The sequence below is a fragment of the Artemia franciscana genome, chromosome 19, assembly GCF_032884065.1.
Source record: "Artemia franciscana chromosome 19, ASM3288406v1, whole genome shotgun sequence".
NCBI classification, from domain to species: Eukaryota; Metazoa; Arthropoda; class Branchiopoda; order Anostraca; family Artemiidae; genus Artemia; species Artemia franciscana.
The window spans coordinates 13,225,734-13,245,836 of NC_088881.1; the positions used below are offsets into that span (position 1 = coordinate 13,225,734).

Here is a 20,103-nt window from a genome sequence, read left to right on the forward strand (position 1 = left end):
AACAGTAATGGCTACAGACTTTTGCAATTTTGTAGGCATACCAATATAGTTATAACCAATACGGTGTTTGGTCATAAAATGGCCCATAAGTTGACATGGTATTCACGTGATGGTAAGACAGCGCCCTTTTTGGTTATGTTATAGTAAACCGAAGACTGGCAGGATAAATACAGGGTACTAGGGTATATAGGAGTGCTGTTATTGATGTTAAAAGTAAAGACCACCATCTAGTAGTGTCTAGGGTTAATTTAAAGCTGAAATTTAAGAATGGTAACTACCTCCCTGAAAGTTCTGATTTTGGTGGACTCTGGGATGAGAATTTAAGAGAAATTTTTCCAGGAGCAGTAGAATACTAAACTCGAGAGTTTAAAATTTGACAATTTGGAAAATGGTTGGAATAATTTTAGAAAAAACAATTTGTGAAGTTGCTATTAGTGTCTTAGCGAAGAAAGTTAAGACTGCAGCTAGGAATATTAATGAAAACGCTTCAAGTTTAATAGAGAGGAGAAGGGGTTTGTGCAATAATTATCTGAGTGATATTGCATATTTCTTTACATAGGAATATAAAGAATGTAAGAAAGCATTAAAATATGAACTAAGGAGGTGTGAAGTGGAGGCCACGGATAAAATTGACAAGGATCTGGAAAATGCAGCTAGACGGCATAATAATAAAACATTGTTCTTGCATGTTAAGAAATTGAGAGGGAGTAGTCAATCCGGACTTTTATCAGTTAAAAATAGGAACGAATCCACAATTGGTGATAAAGAAAGCGTTAAAGAGAAGGGCAGAACGTTTTGAGAATGTGATAAACCAAGATACAGTTGCAGGAAAATATATAGAGGAAAATGAAAAAGTTTGTAATACCTTGAATGTGAAGGAAGATTTGTTTTGTGAGAAAGAATTAGCGACAGTACTAAAAGGATTAAAACATAATAAGGTTCCAGGCACTGTTAGCGTGGTAAATGAGTTTGTTAAATATGGTGGCTCTGAGGTTAGAAATAAGTTACTGAAGATCATGACTATAATTTTTGAAAAAGGGAAAGTACCTAACGATTTCAGGAAAACCTTAATTAAACCACTGTATAAAAAAGGTAATAAGAGTGAGTTTCGGAATTATCGAGGCAATAGGTCTCTGTTGGTTGTAAATTACTTAGTAATATGATACTTTTTAGACTGAGAGATGCTGTAGACAAAGTTTTAAGAGAAGAACATTGCGGTTTTAGAAAAGGTAGAGGGATGCGTCGACCAAATTTTCACACGTAGGTTAGTAATTGAGAAGTACCTTTGTTGTCAGAACCTTTGGCCCTCAGTTTCATAGATTATGAGCAAGCGTTCGATTCTGTTGATAGAAGAGCTTTAGCAAAGGCCATAGCCGTGTACTGTATACCAGACAAATACATTAAAGTGATTAGTGCTATGTACGAGAAAAACACTGCTGCAGTTAATGTACGAAATGAGGTTAGCAGCTGGTTTTGTGCTAAATCAGGAGGTAAGAAGGGTTGTGTTCTATCCCCCTTCACGGATCATTTTGATGGACTATCACAGGAAAGGCAATAGGAGACCACGGAATCAAATGAGGAGGAAAACTCTCCCGGGCTTAGATTATGCTGATGATTTAAGCATATTAGATGAAAGTGCGAGCAAAATGTATGAGCTTTTAGAGGTTTTGGGAGTTCACGGTGCTAGAATAGGTTTGAAAATTAATGCTCCGAAGACTAAGTGACTAAGGCTAGGAATGAGCGAAGATGAAAAAAAAGACGTTGGGTAACGAAAAGATTAATCAGGTGGACAGCTTCACTTACCTTGGTAGTATCAAACAGTTCGTGGTAACGAACTGTAGTAAGGAGCGACCCGGCTCAATAGTAACCAAAACTCTAAAAAATGGAATTTTGATACCAATAGCTACATCAAAAGAATCGCATTTTAATGCTGGTTTTAAATATATAAGTTTCATCAAGTTTAGTCATACCCATCAAAAGTTACGAGCCTGAGAAAATTTGCGTTATTTTAGAAGATAGGGGGAAACGCCCCATAAAAGTCATAGAATCTTAACGAAAATCACACCATCAGATTCAGCGTATCACGTAATAAATTTCTGTTCGTTCTAAGTTTTATTGCTACTCCTTACTTTCAGTTGAAAAAACTTTTTTATTTATTAAATTTCTTATCGTTTTTTTAAATAACGCCAGGATATCTGGCTCCATCTCAAAGTAAAAAGCCCCCTCGCCCGGAAACATCCTCTGGACAATTCGGTCCTGGCGAAAATTTACCCCGTCGAAAATTTACCCTGACGACAATTTGTCTTAAAATCTCCACGCGTAAGATTGAGTCAGTAAAGAGAAAGCAAAACATAAAAAGATTTCGTATCGGATTTCTGACAAACACCCCCAACATAAAATTTTCCGTTAAAAGTTCACCCCCAAGGAAACTTCCCTCTTCATGGAGAATTCTCCCCGTGCAAAATCCCCCAGCAAAAAATTTGTCCTTCCCTCCCCACCCAACAATGTACGCATACTTTCCAATAACAGATACTATACGTAGACAATAGACAAATTTTATAACTTAAAGACCCTTCCCCAGGGGCTTTGGGGGGTCATGTTATCTCCAAAGACATATTTTTGGGCGTTTCAACTATGCTGAATAAAATAGCTATCTCAAAATTTTGATCGGATGGTTTTGGGAAAAAGTGACGTGTGAGGGGGCCTAGTTGCCCACCAATTTTTTTGGTCATTTAAAAAGGACACTAGGACTTTTCATTTCCGTTAGAATATGCCCTCTTCCGACGTTCTAGGTCCACTAGGTCTATATGATCACACCTGGAGAAAATAAACAAAAAATAAATAAACACGGATCCGTGATCTTTCTTCTGGCAAAAATTAGAAAAATTCCAAGTTTTTGCAGATATGACCTTGAAACCTCTACAGTAAGATTATCTAATACACTGAATGTGATGGTGAGATTTTCAGTAGGATTCTATAACTTTTAAGGGGTATTTACCTCTTTTTTTGAAAATCAGGCAAATTTCCTCAGGCTCATAACCTTTGATGGGCAACACTAAATTTAATGAAACTTTTATCTTAGAAGTAAGAAAATCCAATTCTTTTGAGATACCTATTGGTATCAAAATTCCTTTTTCTACATTTTTGGTTACTATTCAGCCGGGTCGCTCCTTACTTACAGTTCATCACCACGAACTGTTTGATTTATGTCTTCCATTTGGATCAAATGTTAAAAGTACAAAAACACTTATTTTTTCAGCGTCAAAATAAAAGCTTAGAAAATCGTTGAGCTGCTTTCTCGAGTTAAAGGCCAGTTTCATAAAATAAAACTTTCCCTAATTACATACGATAAATATCTTGAGATCAGTTTGTTAAAAATATTTTATTTTAGAATCAGTTTGTTAAAAATATCTCAAAATTAGAAAACAAAACTCCGTGGGTCGACAGAGCCCCCAAGAACCCGGGGGCGGGCGTTGTAAGTTATGCCCTGAGCGCATATATAGTTCTTATGGAAGGGATGCTCGTACAAATTTCGGAGGAGTCACATTAAATTGTAAATCGGAATTTCTAGTGCCGTTCATAAGTCAAAAGTGATCGAAGGTCAACTGCCCCCCCCCAAGGCCCTTTTCCCCAAATGCATCCGATTAAATTTTTGAGATAGCCATTTTATTCAAAATAGCCTAAGATCAAATAAATAAAAAACCATGGGGTAGACAAAATCCCCAAAAGCCCCGGGGTAAGTGTTGTATGTTGTACCCCGAGGGCATATGAGGTTTTTATGCAAGGGGTGGTCGCAAAAACTTTAAAAAATGGCTCATTTGATTAGAAATTGAAAGTTTTAGTTATCTTTTTAAGAGTCAAAAGTGATCAGAGGGCATTGCCCCCCCCACGCCCTCTTTTCCCCAAATACATCCAATCAAAATTTTGAGATTGTCATTTTGTTTGAAACAGTCTAACGATCACATAGCAAAATTTTCTAGGTAACCCCCCCAAGAGCCCGGGGGAAGGGTTGTAACTTATACCCCAGGAGCATATAAGGTTATTATGGAATATTTAAGCTTGGGAAGGGATTCAAATGACTATGAATTGAAAGTTCTAGTTCCCTTTATAAGAGTGAAAAGGGACTGGAGGGCAACTAGCCCCCTACCTTCTTTACCCCAAATCCATTTTATTAATTTTTTGAGATAGCCATTTTGCTAAAATAAGTCAAAAGACCAGAGAAAACACTCCAGGGTCAACACAACCCTCCAGAGCCCGGGAGCAAATGTTGTGTGTTATACCATGTGGTTATGTAAGGTTTTTATGTGAGGGTTTCTAAGACAGTTCAAAGACCAGAAAAGCCCAATTCCCAACCCAACTAAAAAAAGCTTATTAACGATATTTTACTCCAAAAATAATGGGTGCTGACCCCTGGCCCTCCCTCCATAGCCTGACCCTCTCACCCCAGAAAACAAACAAACTAATTACTCTGTTCCTAAAATCATGGGAGCTGACCCCTGTAATAGAAACGAATTCTATTACAAATATTTTCTTTTGTACTTACTACAACATTGAAACTAAAATGAAAATTGTAGCGAACGCAGGCCAGTACTTACCAATAGACCCGCTAGGCCCTACGGCATTCGCTATCCCCAAGGTTTTGGGGATTTCCTCAATAGTCTTGTAAAAACAGAGCAGCAAAAACGCTTGGGCCTAGAAGCGTTAAAGTTTCAAGTCCAGCCCTCAGTGAAACAAAATTTTGAGCTAATGAGCTTTCAGGAATTAATATAATTATATATCTAATATTCAGTTTAGCTTTATTACTTCTTACCAAGACCGATAATTTATTAAGGGAAAAAAATTATTTGAAATAGGGAATATTCAAAAACTTGAAACTTTGGCAATCAAAAACGAACAGAAACTAATTAAAAAAAAACTTTCCAAAAAAGAGTTTTTTAAAGAAAAGTAAAGGCCATATTAAACTTAAGATCAGAAGAAATAAAATCTACAATAACTCAAACTCAAAACCGCCAGAAATTACTATCAAATAATAAATGGAACTCAAAACAAACAGAAAATAAATAAATACAAATCAAATTTAAAACAAACAAAAATGTTTTGCTATTGAATCATAAATGAAACCAAAAACGACCAGAAATTAAATAAACAATCATAGCAAACAAACATACCATATGTACTAATATAAACGAATAAATAAATCTTAAAACGAGTGAAACTTAAATTAAATACACAAATCAAGCTTGAAACGAATGAAAACCACTACAAACAAGAATTTGGATTTTGCCTCCTTCTCTCACCGTAAAAGTCTAGAACCTATTGCGTCCTTTGCGCTTCACTGAAAACCTATACGTGTCTTGAGCAGTCTTGGATAGTACAAATAAAATCAAACTGGATATTTGATATAAATGATATTCATTATTGAAAGATCATCAGTTCAAGATTTTATTTCACTGTAATTTTATTTTCATTTTCAATGCTGTAATACATGGAAAAGAAAATATTTGCAATATAATTCGTTTTCGGTGAGGCACCAATCATGCATTAGGCTCTAGACTTTTACAGTTTGGAAAGGGGTCAGTATCCAAACTCTTGTTTGTAGAGAAACTATATTTGTCTTGAACAGTTTTAGAAAGAACTAATAAAATTAAGCTGAATATTTGATATATTAATGATGTTAGGTGTTGAATGATTGTCAGTTCAAAATCTAATTTTACTGTCATTTTTTGTTTATTTTCAACGTCGTAATAAGTATAAAAGAAAATATTTGTAATAAAATTGGTTTTCAGTAAAGTGCCAATGACGCAATAGGTTTTAGACTTTTACAGTGAGAGAAGGAGGCAAAACCCAAACTCTTGTTCGTAGTGATTTTTGATCATTTCAAGCTTGGTTTGTATTAAATAAAAAAAAAACAAGTTTTTTTAACTGAAAGTAAGAAGCGACATTAAAACTTAGAACGAACAGAAATTACTACGTATATGAAAGGGACTGCTTCCTCATCAACGCCCCAGTCTTTAAGCTAAAGTTTGACTCTTTCAACTCTACCTTTTAAAACAGTAAAAACTTTAGCGTAAAGAGCGGGGCTTTGATGAGGAAGCAGCGCCTTTCATATACGAAGTAATTTCTGTTCGTTTTAAGTTTTAATGTCGGTCCTTACTTTCAGTTAAAAAAACCTGTTTTTTTATTTAATTTCTGAACGTTTTTGAATCAATGCATGTTTTGATTTTGGCTCTCCGCAGATGAATAATTAAAACAAAATTTGCATATTTTTTTGGCTAAATGGCTTTCTCAGAGTTTTGATTGAATGATTTTGAGAAAAAAAGAGCGGGGGAGGAGGCCTAGTTGCCCTCCGATTTCTTGGTTACTTAAAAAGGCAACTAGAAATTAGAAATTAGGCAACTTAAAAATTAGCTTACGTAACGAACTTTTGTATTCTTTTTTTACGTATATGAGGGGGTTCACCCCCTCGTTAGTACCTCGCTCTTTACACTAAAGCTTAAATTTTGTCCCAATACCTTAAGAATGAATCGCAAAAGCCGTAGAATAAATAGTTGAAATTACTAAAAATACTTTAGAGTAAAGTGCGGGGTATTAGGAGGAGGTGAGCCCATCATATGCGTAATAATTTCTGTTCGTTTTAAGTTTTAATGCTTCTCCTTACTTTCAGTTGAAAAAACTTTTTCAAATTTTTTTTAAATAATGCTAGAATATCCTGCGCTCCCTTCATGAAAGTTTTCTTCCCCCATGACAAATTTCTCCAAGGAAATTTCCCAACATATCTCCCTCTTCCCACCCCCTCCCAAATCTAAAAAAACCCTGAAAACGTCTGTACACTTCCAAATAACCATTACTATATGTAAGCACTGGTCAAAGTTTGTAACTTGTAGCCCCTCCCACGGGGACTGTGGGGGAGTAAGTCGCCCCCAAAGACATAGTTATAAGGTTCTTCGACTACGGTGAATACAATGGATATCTCAGAATTTTGATCCGGTGACTTTGGGAAAGTAATTGGCGTAGGAGGGGGCCTAGGTGCCCTCCAATTTTTTTGGTCACTTAAAAAGGGCACTAGAACTTTTCATTTCCGTTAGAATGACCCCTCTCGCAAGACTCTAGGACCAGTGGGTCGATACGATCACCCCTGGGGAAAAAACAACAAAAAAACAAACAAATAAACACGCATCCGTGATCTGTATTCTGGCAAAAAATGCGAAATTCCACATTTTTATAGATAGGAGCTTGAAACTTCTACAATAAGGTTCTCTAATACACTGAATCTGATGGTGTGGTTTTCGTTAAGATTGTATGACCTTTAGGGGGTGTTTTCCCTATTTTCAAAATGAGGCAGATTTTCTCAGGCTCGTAACTTTTGATGGGTAAAATTAATCTCGGTGAAACTTATATATTTGAATTCAGTATTAAAATGCGATTCTTTTGATGTAACTATTGGTTTTGTTTACTATTGAGCCGGGTGGCTCCTTACGTACTACGAACTGTTTGATATTCAATTTAAGTTTCACTAGTTTCAAGATTTATTTATTAATTTATATTAGTATCTATTTTATGTTTGCTAACTACGATTGTTTGTTTAATTTATGTTCGTTTTGGGTTTCATTTATACTTCAGTAGGTAAATATTTTTGTTCGTTTTAGGCTTGATTTGCCTATTCAATTTAAGCTTTACTCATTTTAAGATTTATTTATTCATTTACATTAAAATCTCTGTTGTATGTTTTTTTTTGCTATGATTGTTTATTTAGTTGCTGTTCGTTTCGGGTTTCATTTTTTCTTTAAAATAATAATTTCTGGTCGTTTTGAGTTTGATTTATTGTAGGTTTCTATTTTTTTTATCTTAAGTTTGATATGGCCTTTACTTTTCTTTATAAAAATTCTTTTTCGGAACGTGTTTTTTTTCTTTTTTTTTTAAAATTAGTCTTCAAAAATGGAACAGCTTGTGAAAAGGTTCCGTAAGCATAGAGAAAACATTATCGACTTTCTACTTAATAGTATAGCTTAATTGTGTTGTCTAAGTAGTTGATATGTTATTTGTTTTTTTCTTGTTTATTGTTTCCATTTTATTTTATTTTTCTATATTTTTGTACTCCTCTAAGTGCATTTCATCTATATAAAGAGGGTTGAATTAAACTGTTATTATTATTATACTAGCAAATATTCTTTATACTTGACCCTTTCGATCTTTCGAATGATTTCTATAAGTCTTTCTCCAAAAATTAGCTTAAGGATGCTTTAAGGATGGCTTTTCTATAAAAGAAGAAATGTCAAATCCTCGCAAAATGTTTACATTAATAAAATCTGGATCCTTTAGCATCTCCCTTGCTACACAGTGGTAATTGTGTCAAATTTGATATGAAAGCCAGTGCAAGTTATTGCAGATTTTTCGGCATTTAAATTAGAGTGACCCGTCCATTCCAACCCTTACTTTTATCTGCTAAACAATTAATATCCGTAATACAATATATTTATATTTAACCTTAAGTTCATGAAAATGTTTGTAGGAGCAACATTTGACATATATTTGAATATAAATATTTATATTATATAATATAAGTATTTGACATAAAGACAATTTAGCTGTCGACTTCAACAACTTTAGTCAATTTATAAAGTAATTTATTTAGTTGAAAAGTTCAAGCTATAACAAACAAATGGGCATTTTTTTCCCTATACAACTACAACAGCGAGGGACATTGCTGTTTAATTTTTTTTTTTCAAGACAATAGCAACAGAGAAGATAGAGGCAAGTGTCGAGGGTATAAACTTGGATGAGAACTAACCTGCGACTGCCCCCAAGGAACGAAACTAGCTGCTCTTTAATTCTTTTTCATCACCAACCTAGTCCTAGTATAATTCGGAGAGCATTTTAAGTTCGTTGACGACGTGTCTACACTTCTCAAGTACACAGTACAGAATGCAATGCCTAAGAAATAGTTTGACCAGACTTTCTCCACCCTTCACTTCATCACCCAGTGTCAGTCAAATGACCTACAAGTGAATGAACAGAAATCGAAAGTTCACGATTCAGTACACTCAAGCGGGACATTATAACCTCAGATCTGCCGTTTCCAACTGTTTTCTCTGCAACAACTATAGGTGCAATATTTACAGGTGATTGCTTATTTAAGCTACATGTTGAAAATTTTGCACCAAATGTCTCTAATCAACCCAGAGGTCAACAAAATGCGCAGGTTGGGCTTCTCTGATCGCCAACTCCTACTGGCGTATACAACCTACATCAGACCTATCCTCGAATATTTTTGTTCCGTTGGGGGCCCTAAACTCAAAAAACTACTTACATGTCAGCAGAACTAAAAGATGTTCAAGAACGTGCTACTAAAATATTACTTGGACCCTACTTCAGCAACTACAAAAGAGCTCTTGAACTTCCCAACCTTATTCGTTCTAAGACATAATTGATTACTGAAATTTGTGAAAACGTGGTTAGCAAACGAAAAACACCGATCGATTTTTCCATCATCTGCACAGACCAGCCGTCCTAGCCAAATGGTTCACGTCCTAGACTTGAAATACTGAAGTAAGGGGTTCGATCCCTGGTATCGCTGGTTATTGGTTTGGAACTGAGGTCAATGGTGTGACTCTGTAAGCTCAGCCAGAGTTGACCCAGCTCTAATTGGGTACCTGGAGATAATAAAACACGGGAAGCATCAGATGGTTTGCCCCCAACTACGTATTGTACTCCCGGCCAAAAACATTGAATCAGGAGGCTGGTACCTACGAAATGCAAACCATTGGTCAGCATGGAAAAAAAAAGCTTTATAGATAGTAAAGTAGAGATCAGCAGAATTACTAAGCATAACAATGAGCTACAACCCGTAAAGTTTCGTACGAACAGATTTTTAAATTCATTCGCGCCATATTTTGCAAGCGTATTTAACAAGTGACCTTTTCTCCTCATTTTCTATTTTGTTTTTTCCTTGATCTTATTATTTTGTTCGCGCTGAAGAAGAGAGGTGGTTTTTCTCTCGAAATATTCGCTTTCTGTATTTTCTTTAGTATTTTCATTTGGCCTTTAAAAACCCCATTATTGATCGTTTTCTTTCTTTGTGTTGTCGTTCATTTTTTGTGCTACAATAGATTTTAAATAAACGAATACGATTCTCCGAGTTTTGATGAGGTCCTGCATGATAGAACTACTTTTAAAAGTATAAGGTACTTGTTAGACTCCTCCTTGATGAGTAACTTGGAATTTCATTTTTCCAGATTTAAGGAGAATTATAATACTGAAGCCATTTTTAAAACTAACAGGCAATTAATTTCGTAAATTTTCTTTCTTTTAAAATATGTTCCGAGTTTTTGGAGCATTGGAATAAACTGCATTTGCGGGCCTTCAGGAATATCGATAAATCATACACCTATATGTTTGTTACATTATCTGCAAGAAAGAGCCTTTGGCACTTCAATAATCAAGAATTTCTTACATATTTAGTTCATATAACCAGAAATTCATTTTAGCCGAAATTGTTAGAGTTGTTACACTGAGGCTTTTTCATTTGGATTTTATCTTTAGTCATGTTGTGGAAAATTTTTCTATACAGCTCATTTCATGCCCTTTATTTAGTTTTCAGTTCTTCGCGGGTAACAGTCGTTCGATATATAACTGAAATATTCGGCTAGGATTGACGTTGGCCACTATCTTTTTAAAGTATTCATATCTGGATAGCATCTTGTTCTTCTTAAGCAAAAAGTAAATCACTTCTTCTTCCACTATAATGACACAAGGTAAGGTAGGCCTATAACTTTATTAACAGACCCAGTTATTATAGTTCTTTAACACACTAGGCACATCAATTCTATCAATGTAAAGATTGATTTTCTTTTGCTGAATGTGGGGAACCTTAACCTCCAGTTAAAGGTTTTCGGCAACGACAATTTTAATAACGTAGGGGTTAGGCCATTCATTTCAGAGGGTCAGGCCAACGACAATTTTAATAACTTAAGGGTCAGGCCATTTATTTCAACTGGATATCATATCACTGTTTAAGAGGATTCGATACCTTAAGTTGCACAGCTTGGATAAAAGATTCGAATAAACGATAGAGAACTAAAAACCAACACCTACTTTCTCAGAAATTAAAAAAAAATCATTTAACTTCTCCTTTCTTGTGCCGAGAGATATTCACATTTAATAGAACTTACATAACTAAAAAGTGCGAATTTTGTTTTTCCGATTGAACAGGGATGAATTTTCTTTTTAAAGCTCACGAAAGAGCAGCCCCAACAAATATTCTGACATACTTGCTTGGAAAACAATATGTTGTGCTACCCACTTTGATCGAAAACCTTGCCGACGCAGTATGTATATTATTTATGCTGCATGTATGTTACTGTGAAAGACCGAAATTGGAGAATGTCGACACTCACCGGTCAATTTTCAATATTACTTTTTTTTCTCCTCGGATTTAGTCAGCTTTTCCAGTTAGCTTTTTCAGTTTAATGTAAGGTTTGATAGTGACAGGTTATAATAGGTTTTTAACGCATTTTTGAGATTTATAACCTAAAATAACCTAACTTTAACTTTTGCCATCTTTGCATAACTTTGCATAAGACTTTGCATAACAAAGCTGATTGAATATAAAAAAAGGAAATCAATTTCAGATATTCACCGCTCATTGGTATTTCACCATAGCATGTAAATTTAATAGAGAGCGCTTTGCATAATAATTAGTAAGAGATTATACGTTTTCTTTATCTTAAACTAGCCACTCGTTAGCTTCGAACTCTCGATACATTTAAAATCTCCATTCAATTGGGAGTTCCCTGTGGTTCTCGAATTTTATTAAAAACAGATCCTTTGTCTTTGAGATAGTCAGCCGAAGCTCAAACTAAAAAAAAAAATGATTTTCAAGTATCGAACACCCTTAATTTCAGCAACTATGGGGTGTGGTTCTCTGCTCTTCCAAACAAGAAAAGCAGGATGCCCTTCACCGTTGATTTCCTTATTCTGTTCACTGACTGAAAACCACCATTTTTTTGTTTCATCTAAAAAGGTAACAAAAATTAAATGAAAACTTACCAAAAGTCGTTAATTTACTGAGTCCACCAAGCGTACCAACTAACAAATCAACTTCGTCATATTGGGGACGCGTAATTTTACGAGCTATGCTGCCACCAGTAACAAAATTACATTTAACTGGCAATGCTCTACAAAGATCTTCTGCAACATCCTAAGAAAAAAATACATATAATTATGTATTCGTAAAGACAATAACAGTTGAATAAATATTAAACCAAGCAACTGCTATTTAAAATAAAATAAGAAATTTGGGGTGAAAAATTTGAGATCTCAGAAAGTATAAAAAAAAATCCTTGCTCGGTTCAAATAGATATTACATAAATATTTAGGAAGCAGCCGTGGGATTAAATTGGTAGCAAAAATCAATCAGCAAAAACGAGAAATTACTACGACAGCCGATTGTAAATTCAGAGAAATAAATCTTTGAGAAATAAATGTAGCAGAACCATCCGATTTTATTTAAAAAGTGACAAAACTTCAGAAAAAAATTGTACTATTTTTTGTTTCATTCAACAGCGTGAGATCACCGTGAAAATGAATTTCCTTGTTATGGCATGTCTATGCCTATGGCATGCCCTATTTTAGTTCAGAGCATCCTGCATACCATTATTAGTCCCCTTTTCATCATCATCATTACTAGTCAAATGACCTTCACCACTAATTCATAAAAACTGGGATGAGACTTTAAAAAGTGTCCAGCCACATACGCAAGGGACGGGGGACTTTGAACCCAAATTTCCCTCATGAGTCTTGACAATTTATCAGTTATTCTATATTTTCTTGTATTGTTCAGACAATCTTTGTTTTTTGTTTTTTTTGAAGTTTTCCCCATCTCCTTATTAAAATTTAGCTACCTTCTAAAAAGTCCTGGCTTTATACTAATAAAGATTTTTCTTTGACGAAAATGGACTTTCTAGTCCTCTTTTGTAGCTAAGCGTAACATTTTATTCAACACATGTTGCCATTATAAGGCATGGTGAGCAGTTAAGGGGGAGGGAAGAGAGCAATTTTGAACCAATGTAAAGTCGCATTGATGTTGTCTAAGGTGAATTAGTAATTAGAACATAAACACTAATTGTCATTTTTTTTTTATATAGAAAATATACTTACACTTTGCTTATCTTTGATATGAACTAAAAGATACTAAAACTTTGAAATTTATAAGAGTAGAAAATGAAGAGAACTGTAAACCACGTGTCCCCATCTCACAACAGATATTCATGTGATGTACGGTAAGAAAGTATTTCCTAAAAATAAGAACTAAGAAAGAAGCTTGGCCAATTCGGCCAAGCCTATTGTAAAATGTGCCGTAAGAAGTATTCCCTACGATTAAGTGTACAAGGTAACAGAAAAACAAAACGCGACACATATTTCCATACTCTGATGGATGCGCTACATGAAAAACTACAATTTTTTGTTGTTGATTATTTCACTGCTTTTTTCTATCAACTTGGGATGGGCCTTTGAACTATAAACGCATTTTTGTAAAAGTATTTTCTATAGTAAAAAAGATCTTACAAAAATTTGTTGAGCAAGCTCTCTTCCAGGAGTCACAATAATTGCAAGAGGCCTGTTTACTCGTAATTGGGGATCCGCTGCCTTCATTTCCAGGATTTGTTGGATAACAGGAAGAAGATAGGCCAAAGTTTTGCCACTACCTGTTTCGGCAGCAATGAGCGTGTTCTTGCCTTTGAGGACTTCCGGAATTGCCAGTACCTTCAAAAGAGAAAGGAACATTAAATATGGGAGCCGTACTAAGCAGGTCTACCAGGGCCGTATCCGGGATTCTTTTTTTCAAGGGGTGTTTTGACGAGGATTTTTTTTCGGGGGGGGGGGGGTACTAAAAAACGCGTAAAAAATTTGTTGATATCCATTTTTGTTATGTCTTTACTTGTCAGACAAACATTTTGGAGGGGGTCAAACCACCTACTCATCTGGATACGGCCTTCAGAACTACACTTTCTATCGCTGTGTTGGCCCTAAATAGAAAATATCATAGGCTTTTTACTGGGCAAAATATCGAACTCTGGCTACGTACATCAATTGGGTCATAAAACGAAAGACAAACAGAAGATATAATAATAATAGTTAAAAACATTGTGGGGCTAATTAAAACAAAATCCTGGAAAATTTCGACTTACTAGTATTCTGTTCAACAACTGAACAAAGTCTGCGGCGTTAGAGTTTAAAACAGGAGGGATTCAAATTCTGCTTAATTAACACAATTTTCAAAAAATGCAGGCGCAAGTCTTAAATTACCGAATATTGACATTGTAAGCTCGTCACCAGAATCAAACAGCTGTATTCAAGTTAATGGTGGATTGATTTTGAAAATAGAAAGGATACAAATAATATTTGCTAAAATTTTCCAAATAAAAAAAATCAAGAAGAAATAGGCAAAACTTTTAAAAATATGTATTAAACGATACGAAAAGCTCAGAACTTAGTGGCGTATAAAAAAGGAATAAAGCTGTAAAAGCCTTATTTAATTATTTAATTTAATTGCTTTTCTGCAATGTATGAAAGCCAGTGACCGTTGAAAATTGAGCGAACGGTTACTTTATGCTATGTTTCTGATATCCAAAGTCCTTGCAACTGGAAGACCGTTGCATATGGTCTTGGACTCAAACTCGAATATTCATTTTCATTATGTCATAAGGTAGGTTATATATAAAGATTCGTAGATATTATATAAGAACCAGAGTTGGACTTAAACCAATATTCAATAACTGTTGTTATATAATCTAAAGTTGGACATAAAACATTCCGCTTGGAGAAGTTGCTTTGAGTCCCAAATATAAATTTTCAAGAAACAATAACAAAAAATGGAAAGGAAACGTCCATCACGCGTCATTTGAACGCTGTTGGCAAAAAAATTTGAACTCAACAGAATTTCTGTAGGGCACACCTAAGATTAAAGCCGTAACCTAGACCCTAAATTGCATTAAAAAGGAGGTTGAAATTTAGGGTTAATAAAAATTGTACAATTAAGTTCAAATTACTATCCAACTTCGTTCATCATCAAACGATCACGGGCATCTCCTCGAGTTTCATAACATGTTCACGATATTCAATCGGCAAATTTAAATTACAAAAACAGTGAGAAATGGATGAAAGGGACACGAAAAATATGATAAAGGATGATTAAACGGTTACTGTACTCCCAATAAATCCATCAAATCGTTAGGTTTGAAGACCCAAAAACAATTGTCGATTTGACTGGATGTGGTCAGCTGAAGCATTTTTGTGGTTTTCTGTAATCTCTTCTTAATCATTTTTTTTGCACGATTTAATACCCGAGTTCAATAGTTTTTTATGTTTTTTAATTAATTATTTTAATTTAAAGTAAATTATATTTAATAATTAAATTTAATTATTTTTAAATAAAAATAATCATAGATTTATCAAATAAATATTTGAAAAATACTTTTTTATATTTATTGAACACCCATCATTCATATGACATGACACGATGTAATAAAGGAAAATGAAAAGAAAAAAAAATTAATAAATGAATCGGAACATGTAAAATCACTAACTATGGTTAGTGACAAGCATGGTACAATGACAAGCAACGATTAAAATAAAACAAGCACAGGGAACAAATTTAAAAATTAATGCTTCACACATAGTAATGACGAAAACATACAAAAATAATAAACACTAATAAATTAGACAAGGTAAAACTCATTCTGTTAAGAACTATGTTTTCAGTTGTGCTTGGCAATTGCAGGTCAGGGTCAGTGAGTTTCAATTTTCTAATCAACAGTGAGTTCCGATACCAACGTGACAAATGAAGCAAATATTTAGCGAACAGTCAGTTCAATAAGCAGCTTCCAAACTGGGGCAATATAAAAAATGTCAGGGAGGGCGCCGTTCTTGAAAAGTCTCGCTACAAGGCGGCAGGGTTGCCAATCGGTGAAAAAAAATCATACCTACGGATTGTCCCGACCCCACCTAAGAAGTGAAGTTAGGTTTTTCATAAGAAAATATATCAAAATATGATGAAAACATAATATTTTAGAAACAAAATTATGGAGACTACAATAGAGAATTATGGAAAGTAGGCCGTCCAGAACGCTTTACGTTAAATACCTAGCCTAGCCTCATCACTTCTATATATTGAATATTTAAAGAAAATATACTTAAGTCGTAGTTTTTCTTAATGAGACTAAGCTAATTATAACCTACTGTAGACAGACGAACCGGTTTTTCTCAGATCATACTGATCAAAATTCTTGACTGGGGTCGGATAATACATAAGTACCAAAAATCACTACATTTTAGTGATTTTTAGTTTGATTTACGGATTTTCTTCAATAATTTATAAGCTGATTTAGTGATTTATTTCAAGCAATATGCAAAATCGGTATAAATAGTGATAAATCACTAGGAGTGGGAGCTCCGCGAGGCGCATATGCGTCGTGTGAGATGGTTTAGGATCAGACATCTGGCGTGGCGTATCGAGAAACCAATTGAGAGGCCAACGGCTTTAGCAATGGTATCTTAAAATGCTAATATATAGGATGGTGACTCGCTTTCCAAGTTAAAAAGAACTATTTTATACTTATAAGAATTGAAAGGAAGGCCAGATTTAAGATGCTCCTGTTGAAGTGTGTCAAATATATCACTCATTCTTTGAAGGGCACGGATAAAATTCAAACCCTCATCTGCATAGCATACTAGAGAAAGATTCAATGAAGATAGCATCAGAGACAAGGAGCACTTAAAGACAACCTTTGGTTTTAACGCGGAACTTAAACTACGAAATTAATGACTGGATCCAAATTGGCGAGCGTGGTCCACCATTCTCACAACCATTTCAAAAGTGGAAAAACGTATATTCGCTATCGTAGACCGCTACTCTCAACGAAAGTGTGCCAAAATAACTATTTTAAGAAAATGAATCTCTAAGCAGAAATTAGTATTCCTATATTAAATTCACATCATTCGGTACTTGTCTGTTACGTGGAACACACCCAATAAGTCAAATTAGGTTAATCCTGATAAAATCAAATAAAAAAAACAAGTTTTTTTTAATACTGAAAGTAAGGAGCGATATTAAAACTTAAAACGAACAGAAATTACTCCGTATATGAAAGGGGCTGTTCCCTCCTCAACGCCCCGCTCTTTACGCTAAAGTTTGACTCTTTCTCTCAAATATACTTTTTAAAACAGTAAAAAAACTTAGCGTAAAGAGCCGGGCTCTTATTCTTGAGTGCGTTCCGTTTAACAGACAAGTATCCATTATTCTTACTTAAACACTGATTAAAATATTATTCTTAAGATATTGTGACTTTTTTTGGAGAGTTAACACCGTTTTTCAAAATTTTCTCTACCATTTTTTTTTATGTTTTTAATATTAGCTCACTCTCAGATTGAATAAAAGCGTGGTTTTTTATGGGCTATTAAATAAAAAAAAACATTTTTTTTTTACTGCAAATAAGGAGCGACATTAAAACTCAAAACGAACGGAATTATTCCATATACGAAAGGGGTTGCCCCCTCCTCAACGCCTCACTATTTACGCTAAAGTTTGACTCTTTCTCACAACTCTACTTTTTAAAACGGGCCATGGAGCCTTGTAGGAGTAGAAACTTATTGTTGTCCATTTATTTTGATGTTAATAAACTAAACTGAACTGAACTAAAAAAAACAAAAAAAAACGATAAAGACTTTAGCGTAGAGAGCGAAGCGTTGAGGAGGGGACAACCCCTTTTCATAGGCGAAGTAATTTCTGTTCGTTTTAAGTTGTAATGTCGGTCCTTACTTGCAGTTAATTTGATCCGAGATACTCCTATTCTCCAAAATAACTATAACTATTTAGAACATAATTATATGTTCTTTGGCTTACGTCGTGGCATCTCAAGCAACCTAAGCTAGGTTGGGGTGGAACCATGCAATTGTATCCTTTCTACACTGAAATTCATTGCCCATCAACACGAAAGGTACAGATTTACCCCGGTCGTAACCTTTGACCAGCCGTTGAGGTGGAAACCCATGAAGATTATTGCTCATGAAGATGTATGCTTCTGATACAGTTCCTCATCTTCTAAATTGTAAGACTGTTCCTCCAGCACTGCGAGCCCATACCATTGAAGATGCAGTACTTCACTCGATTCTGATAAAAAAACAAACTTATAGACGAGGATTCAGATGCAGAGCTTGAACTGAATACAGAACTCGAATTGAATATGTTTGACCTTAGTGAAATCAAACACCTATGTGAGAAAGTAAGTCTCATGAAAGTCAAGGCTTCTCTGTCGGCTCTTAAATCAGAGCGAAGTCACGACACTCGAACAGGACAACTTTGGATAAACTAAATGGACATGGTTGCCATTTTTCGAAAGTTGGGCCGGTTTATCTACAGATTCGGTCATAGAACAAGAACTGAAGAGAAGTCTACAAACGGCAACCGGATTGACTAGAGGTAGAGGAATGACGGAAGTATGCTGCAGAAAACGTGAACGTCGACAAAGCAGTGGAAGTCGGGAAGAAGATTCTTGACGGATTGATTGGGATATCTCTGAAGGAGCATTCGTTCAAACGGAAGAATCAGGCAGTCCTTATGACGGTGAAGCAAAAATATAGGGAACAAATTCACCGTTTAAACCCTTCATTGCTATTTCAGCGTTTTCTAACTATATTCAAAAGACTAAATATGAACGAAGAATCTTCCTTTAAGTAGGAACTTTGCTCCTATTCTGCGTGATTTTTTGATGATTCTGGCACGTTCCGAAATCCAAACAAACCAGAGGTAGGAAAAGCTATCAAGCGACTTTCAGAAATTGATGCTATTGGGGAAAAACAAATTGCACCTACGCCTTAGATGGGGGCGCTTTGCTTCACAGGATTGTCTGGGCAAAGAAAAAAAGCATATTCGAAGATCTTAGGCAGATACTGGAACAGCATTTCAGCCAAATATCCAGAAGCCATTATCATACTTGACGGCTACGACATCGCTGCTTAGACAAAAGATCTGACTCATCTTAAGTGAAACCGTGTCACTAGACGGGAAGTACTGTTTAGCCCAGAAATGAGATTGACCACCAAAAAAGAGGAGTTTTTTTCGTTCAAAAAGAATAGAGCCCTTTTCGTCAACGTACTTTCTGATTATTTACGAGGCAAAGGTCTGAGAACCATCCAAGCTAAAGCTGATGTTGACTTGCTTATTGTGCTGAAAGCGGTTGAGTGTTCGGAGTCTTTGGACAATATAGCTATAGGTGACAATACCGTCACCTATATACTATAGACTGTAGACTATATATAGTCTTTTTACTTTATCATTATGTTCCAAAGCACCACAAATTTTACCTGCACAATGAGTCTAAGGCAATAACTTCAGGTATAACTTGGGACATCGAAGTCATTTTTAAGAAGATTGGGACTTAAACCTGCAAACTGCTTCCTTTTGCTCACGTAATTCTTGGCTGCGACACAACTTCACTTCTAAATGGACTTGGCAAAGGAATTGTGCTTAAACGCCTGGGTAACAACGAAACGTTTAGGGAAAATGCTTCAACATTTTCCAGAATTGATGCTTCGACAGAAGAGATTAAAGCAGCGAGAGGGGTTACACCTTTATATTATACAGTGGAAAATTTACTGACAATCTTGACAGTTACCGACACCGACTTAAGTAGCAACGTCTACAACCTTCATCCATCTCCAAGACATAACTCTTACTTAAGTAGCAGCGAAATTTCACCGTTTTCGAACCTATCTTCAAGCACAAGATAGGATTGGCCTTCAGAAACCCCGCTCTTGATCCTCAGAATTGGGGATTCAGACTTAAGAACGGTATGCTATACCCTATCCTCACGGATCTTCTAGCGGCGTGAAAAAAATTTATCACCATCCTGAGGTGTGGCTGTAAAGGATCCTATGATAGTGACCGGTGCAGCTGTCATCGAAATGGCATGGAATGCAACATTGCTTGCAAATCCTACAAAAGAACTAGTTGCTCTAATGCTCATGTTCAAATCGAAGAAGAAGATGACATGTGATTAATTAAATATATGTGATGATTCTCCAATCCCTTTGTAATTTCAAATTATC

At 35.2% G+C, this 20,103-nt stretch overlaps 1 protein-coding gene across 1 annotated transcript in view; it reads right to left on the bottom strand.

The window, feature by feature from the left end:
* Window positions 1-20,103, bottom strand: part of LOC136039304 (probable ATP-dependent RNA helicase DDX28) — a 121,448-nt gene that overhangs the window by 37,460 nt on the left and 63,885 nt on the right. Inside the window, exons 5-6 of the mRNA XM_065722910.1 lie at window positions 13,564-13,761; window positions 12,046-12,196 (exon numbers count right to left, since the gene is read on the bottom strand). Of these exons, the coding sequence (XP_065578982.1) occupies window positions 12,046-12,196; window positions 13,564-13,761 (349 nt within the window). The remainder of the gene's footprint in view (window positions 1-12,045; window positions 12,197-13,563; window positions 13,762-20,103) is intronic.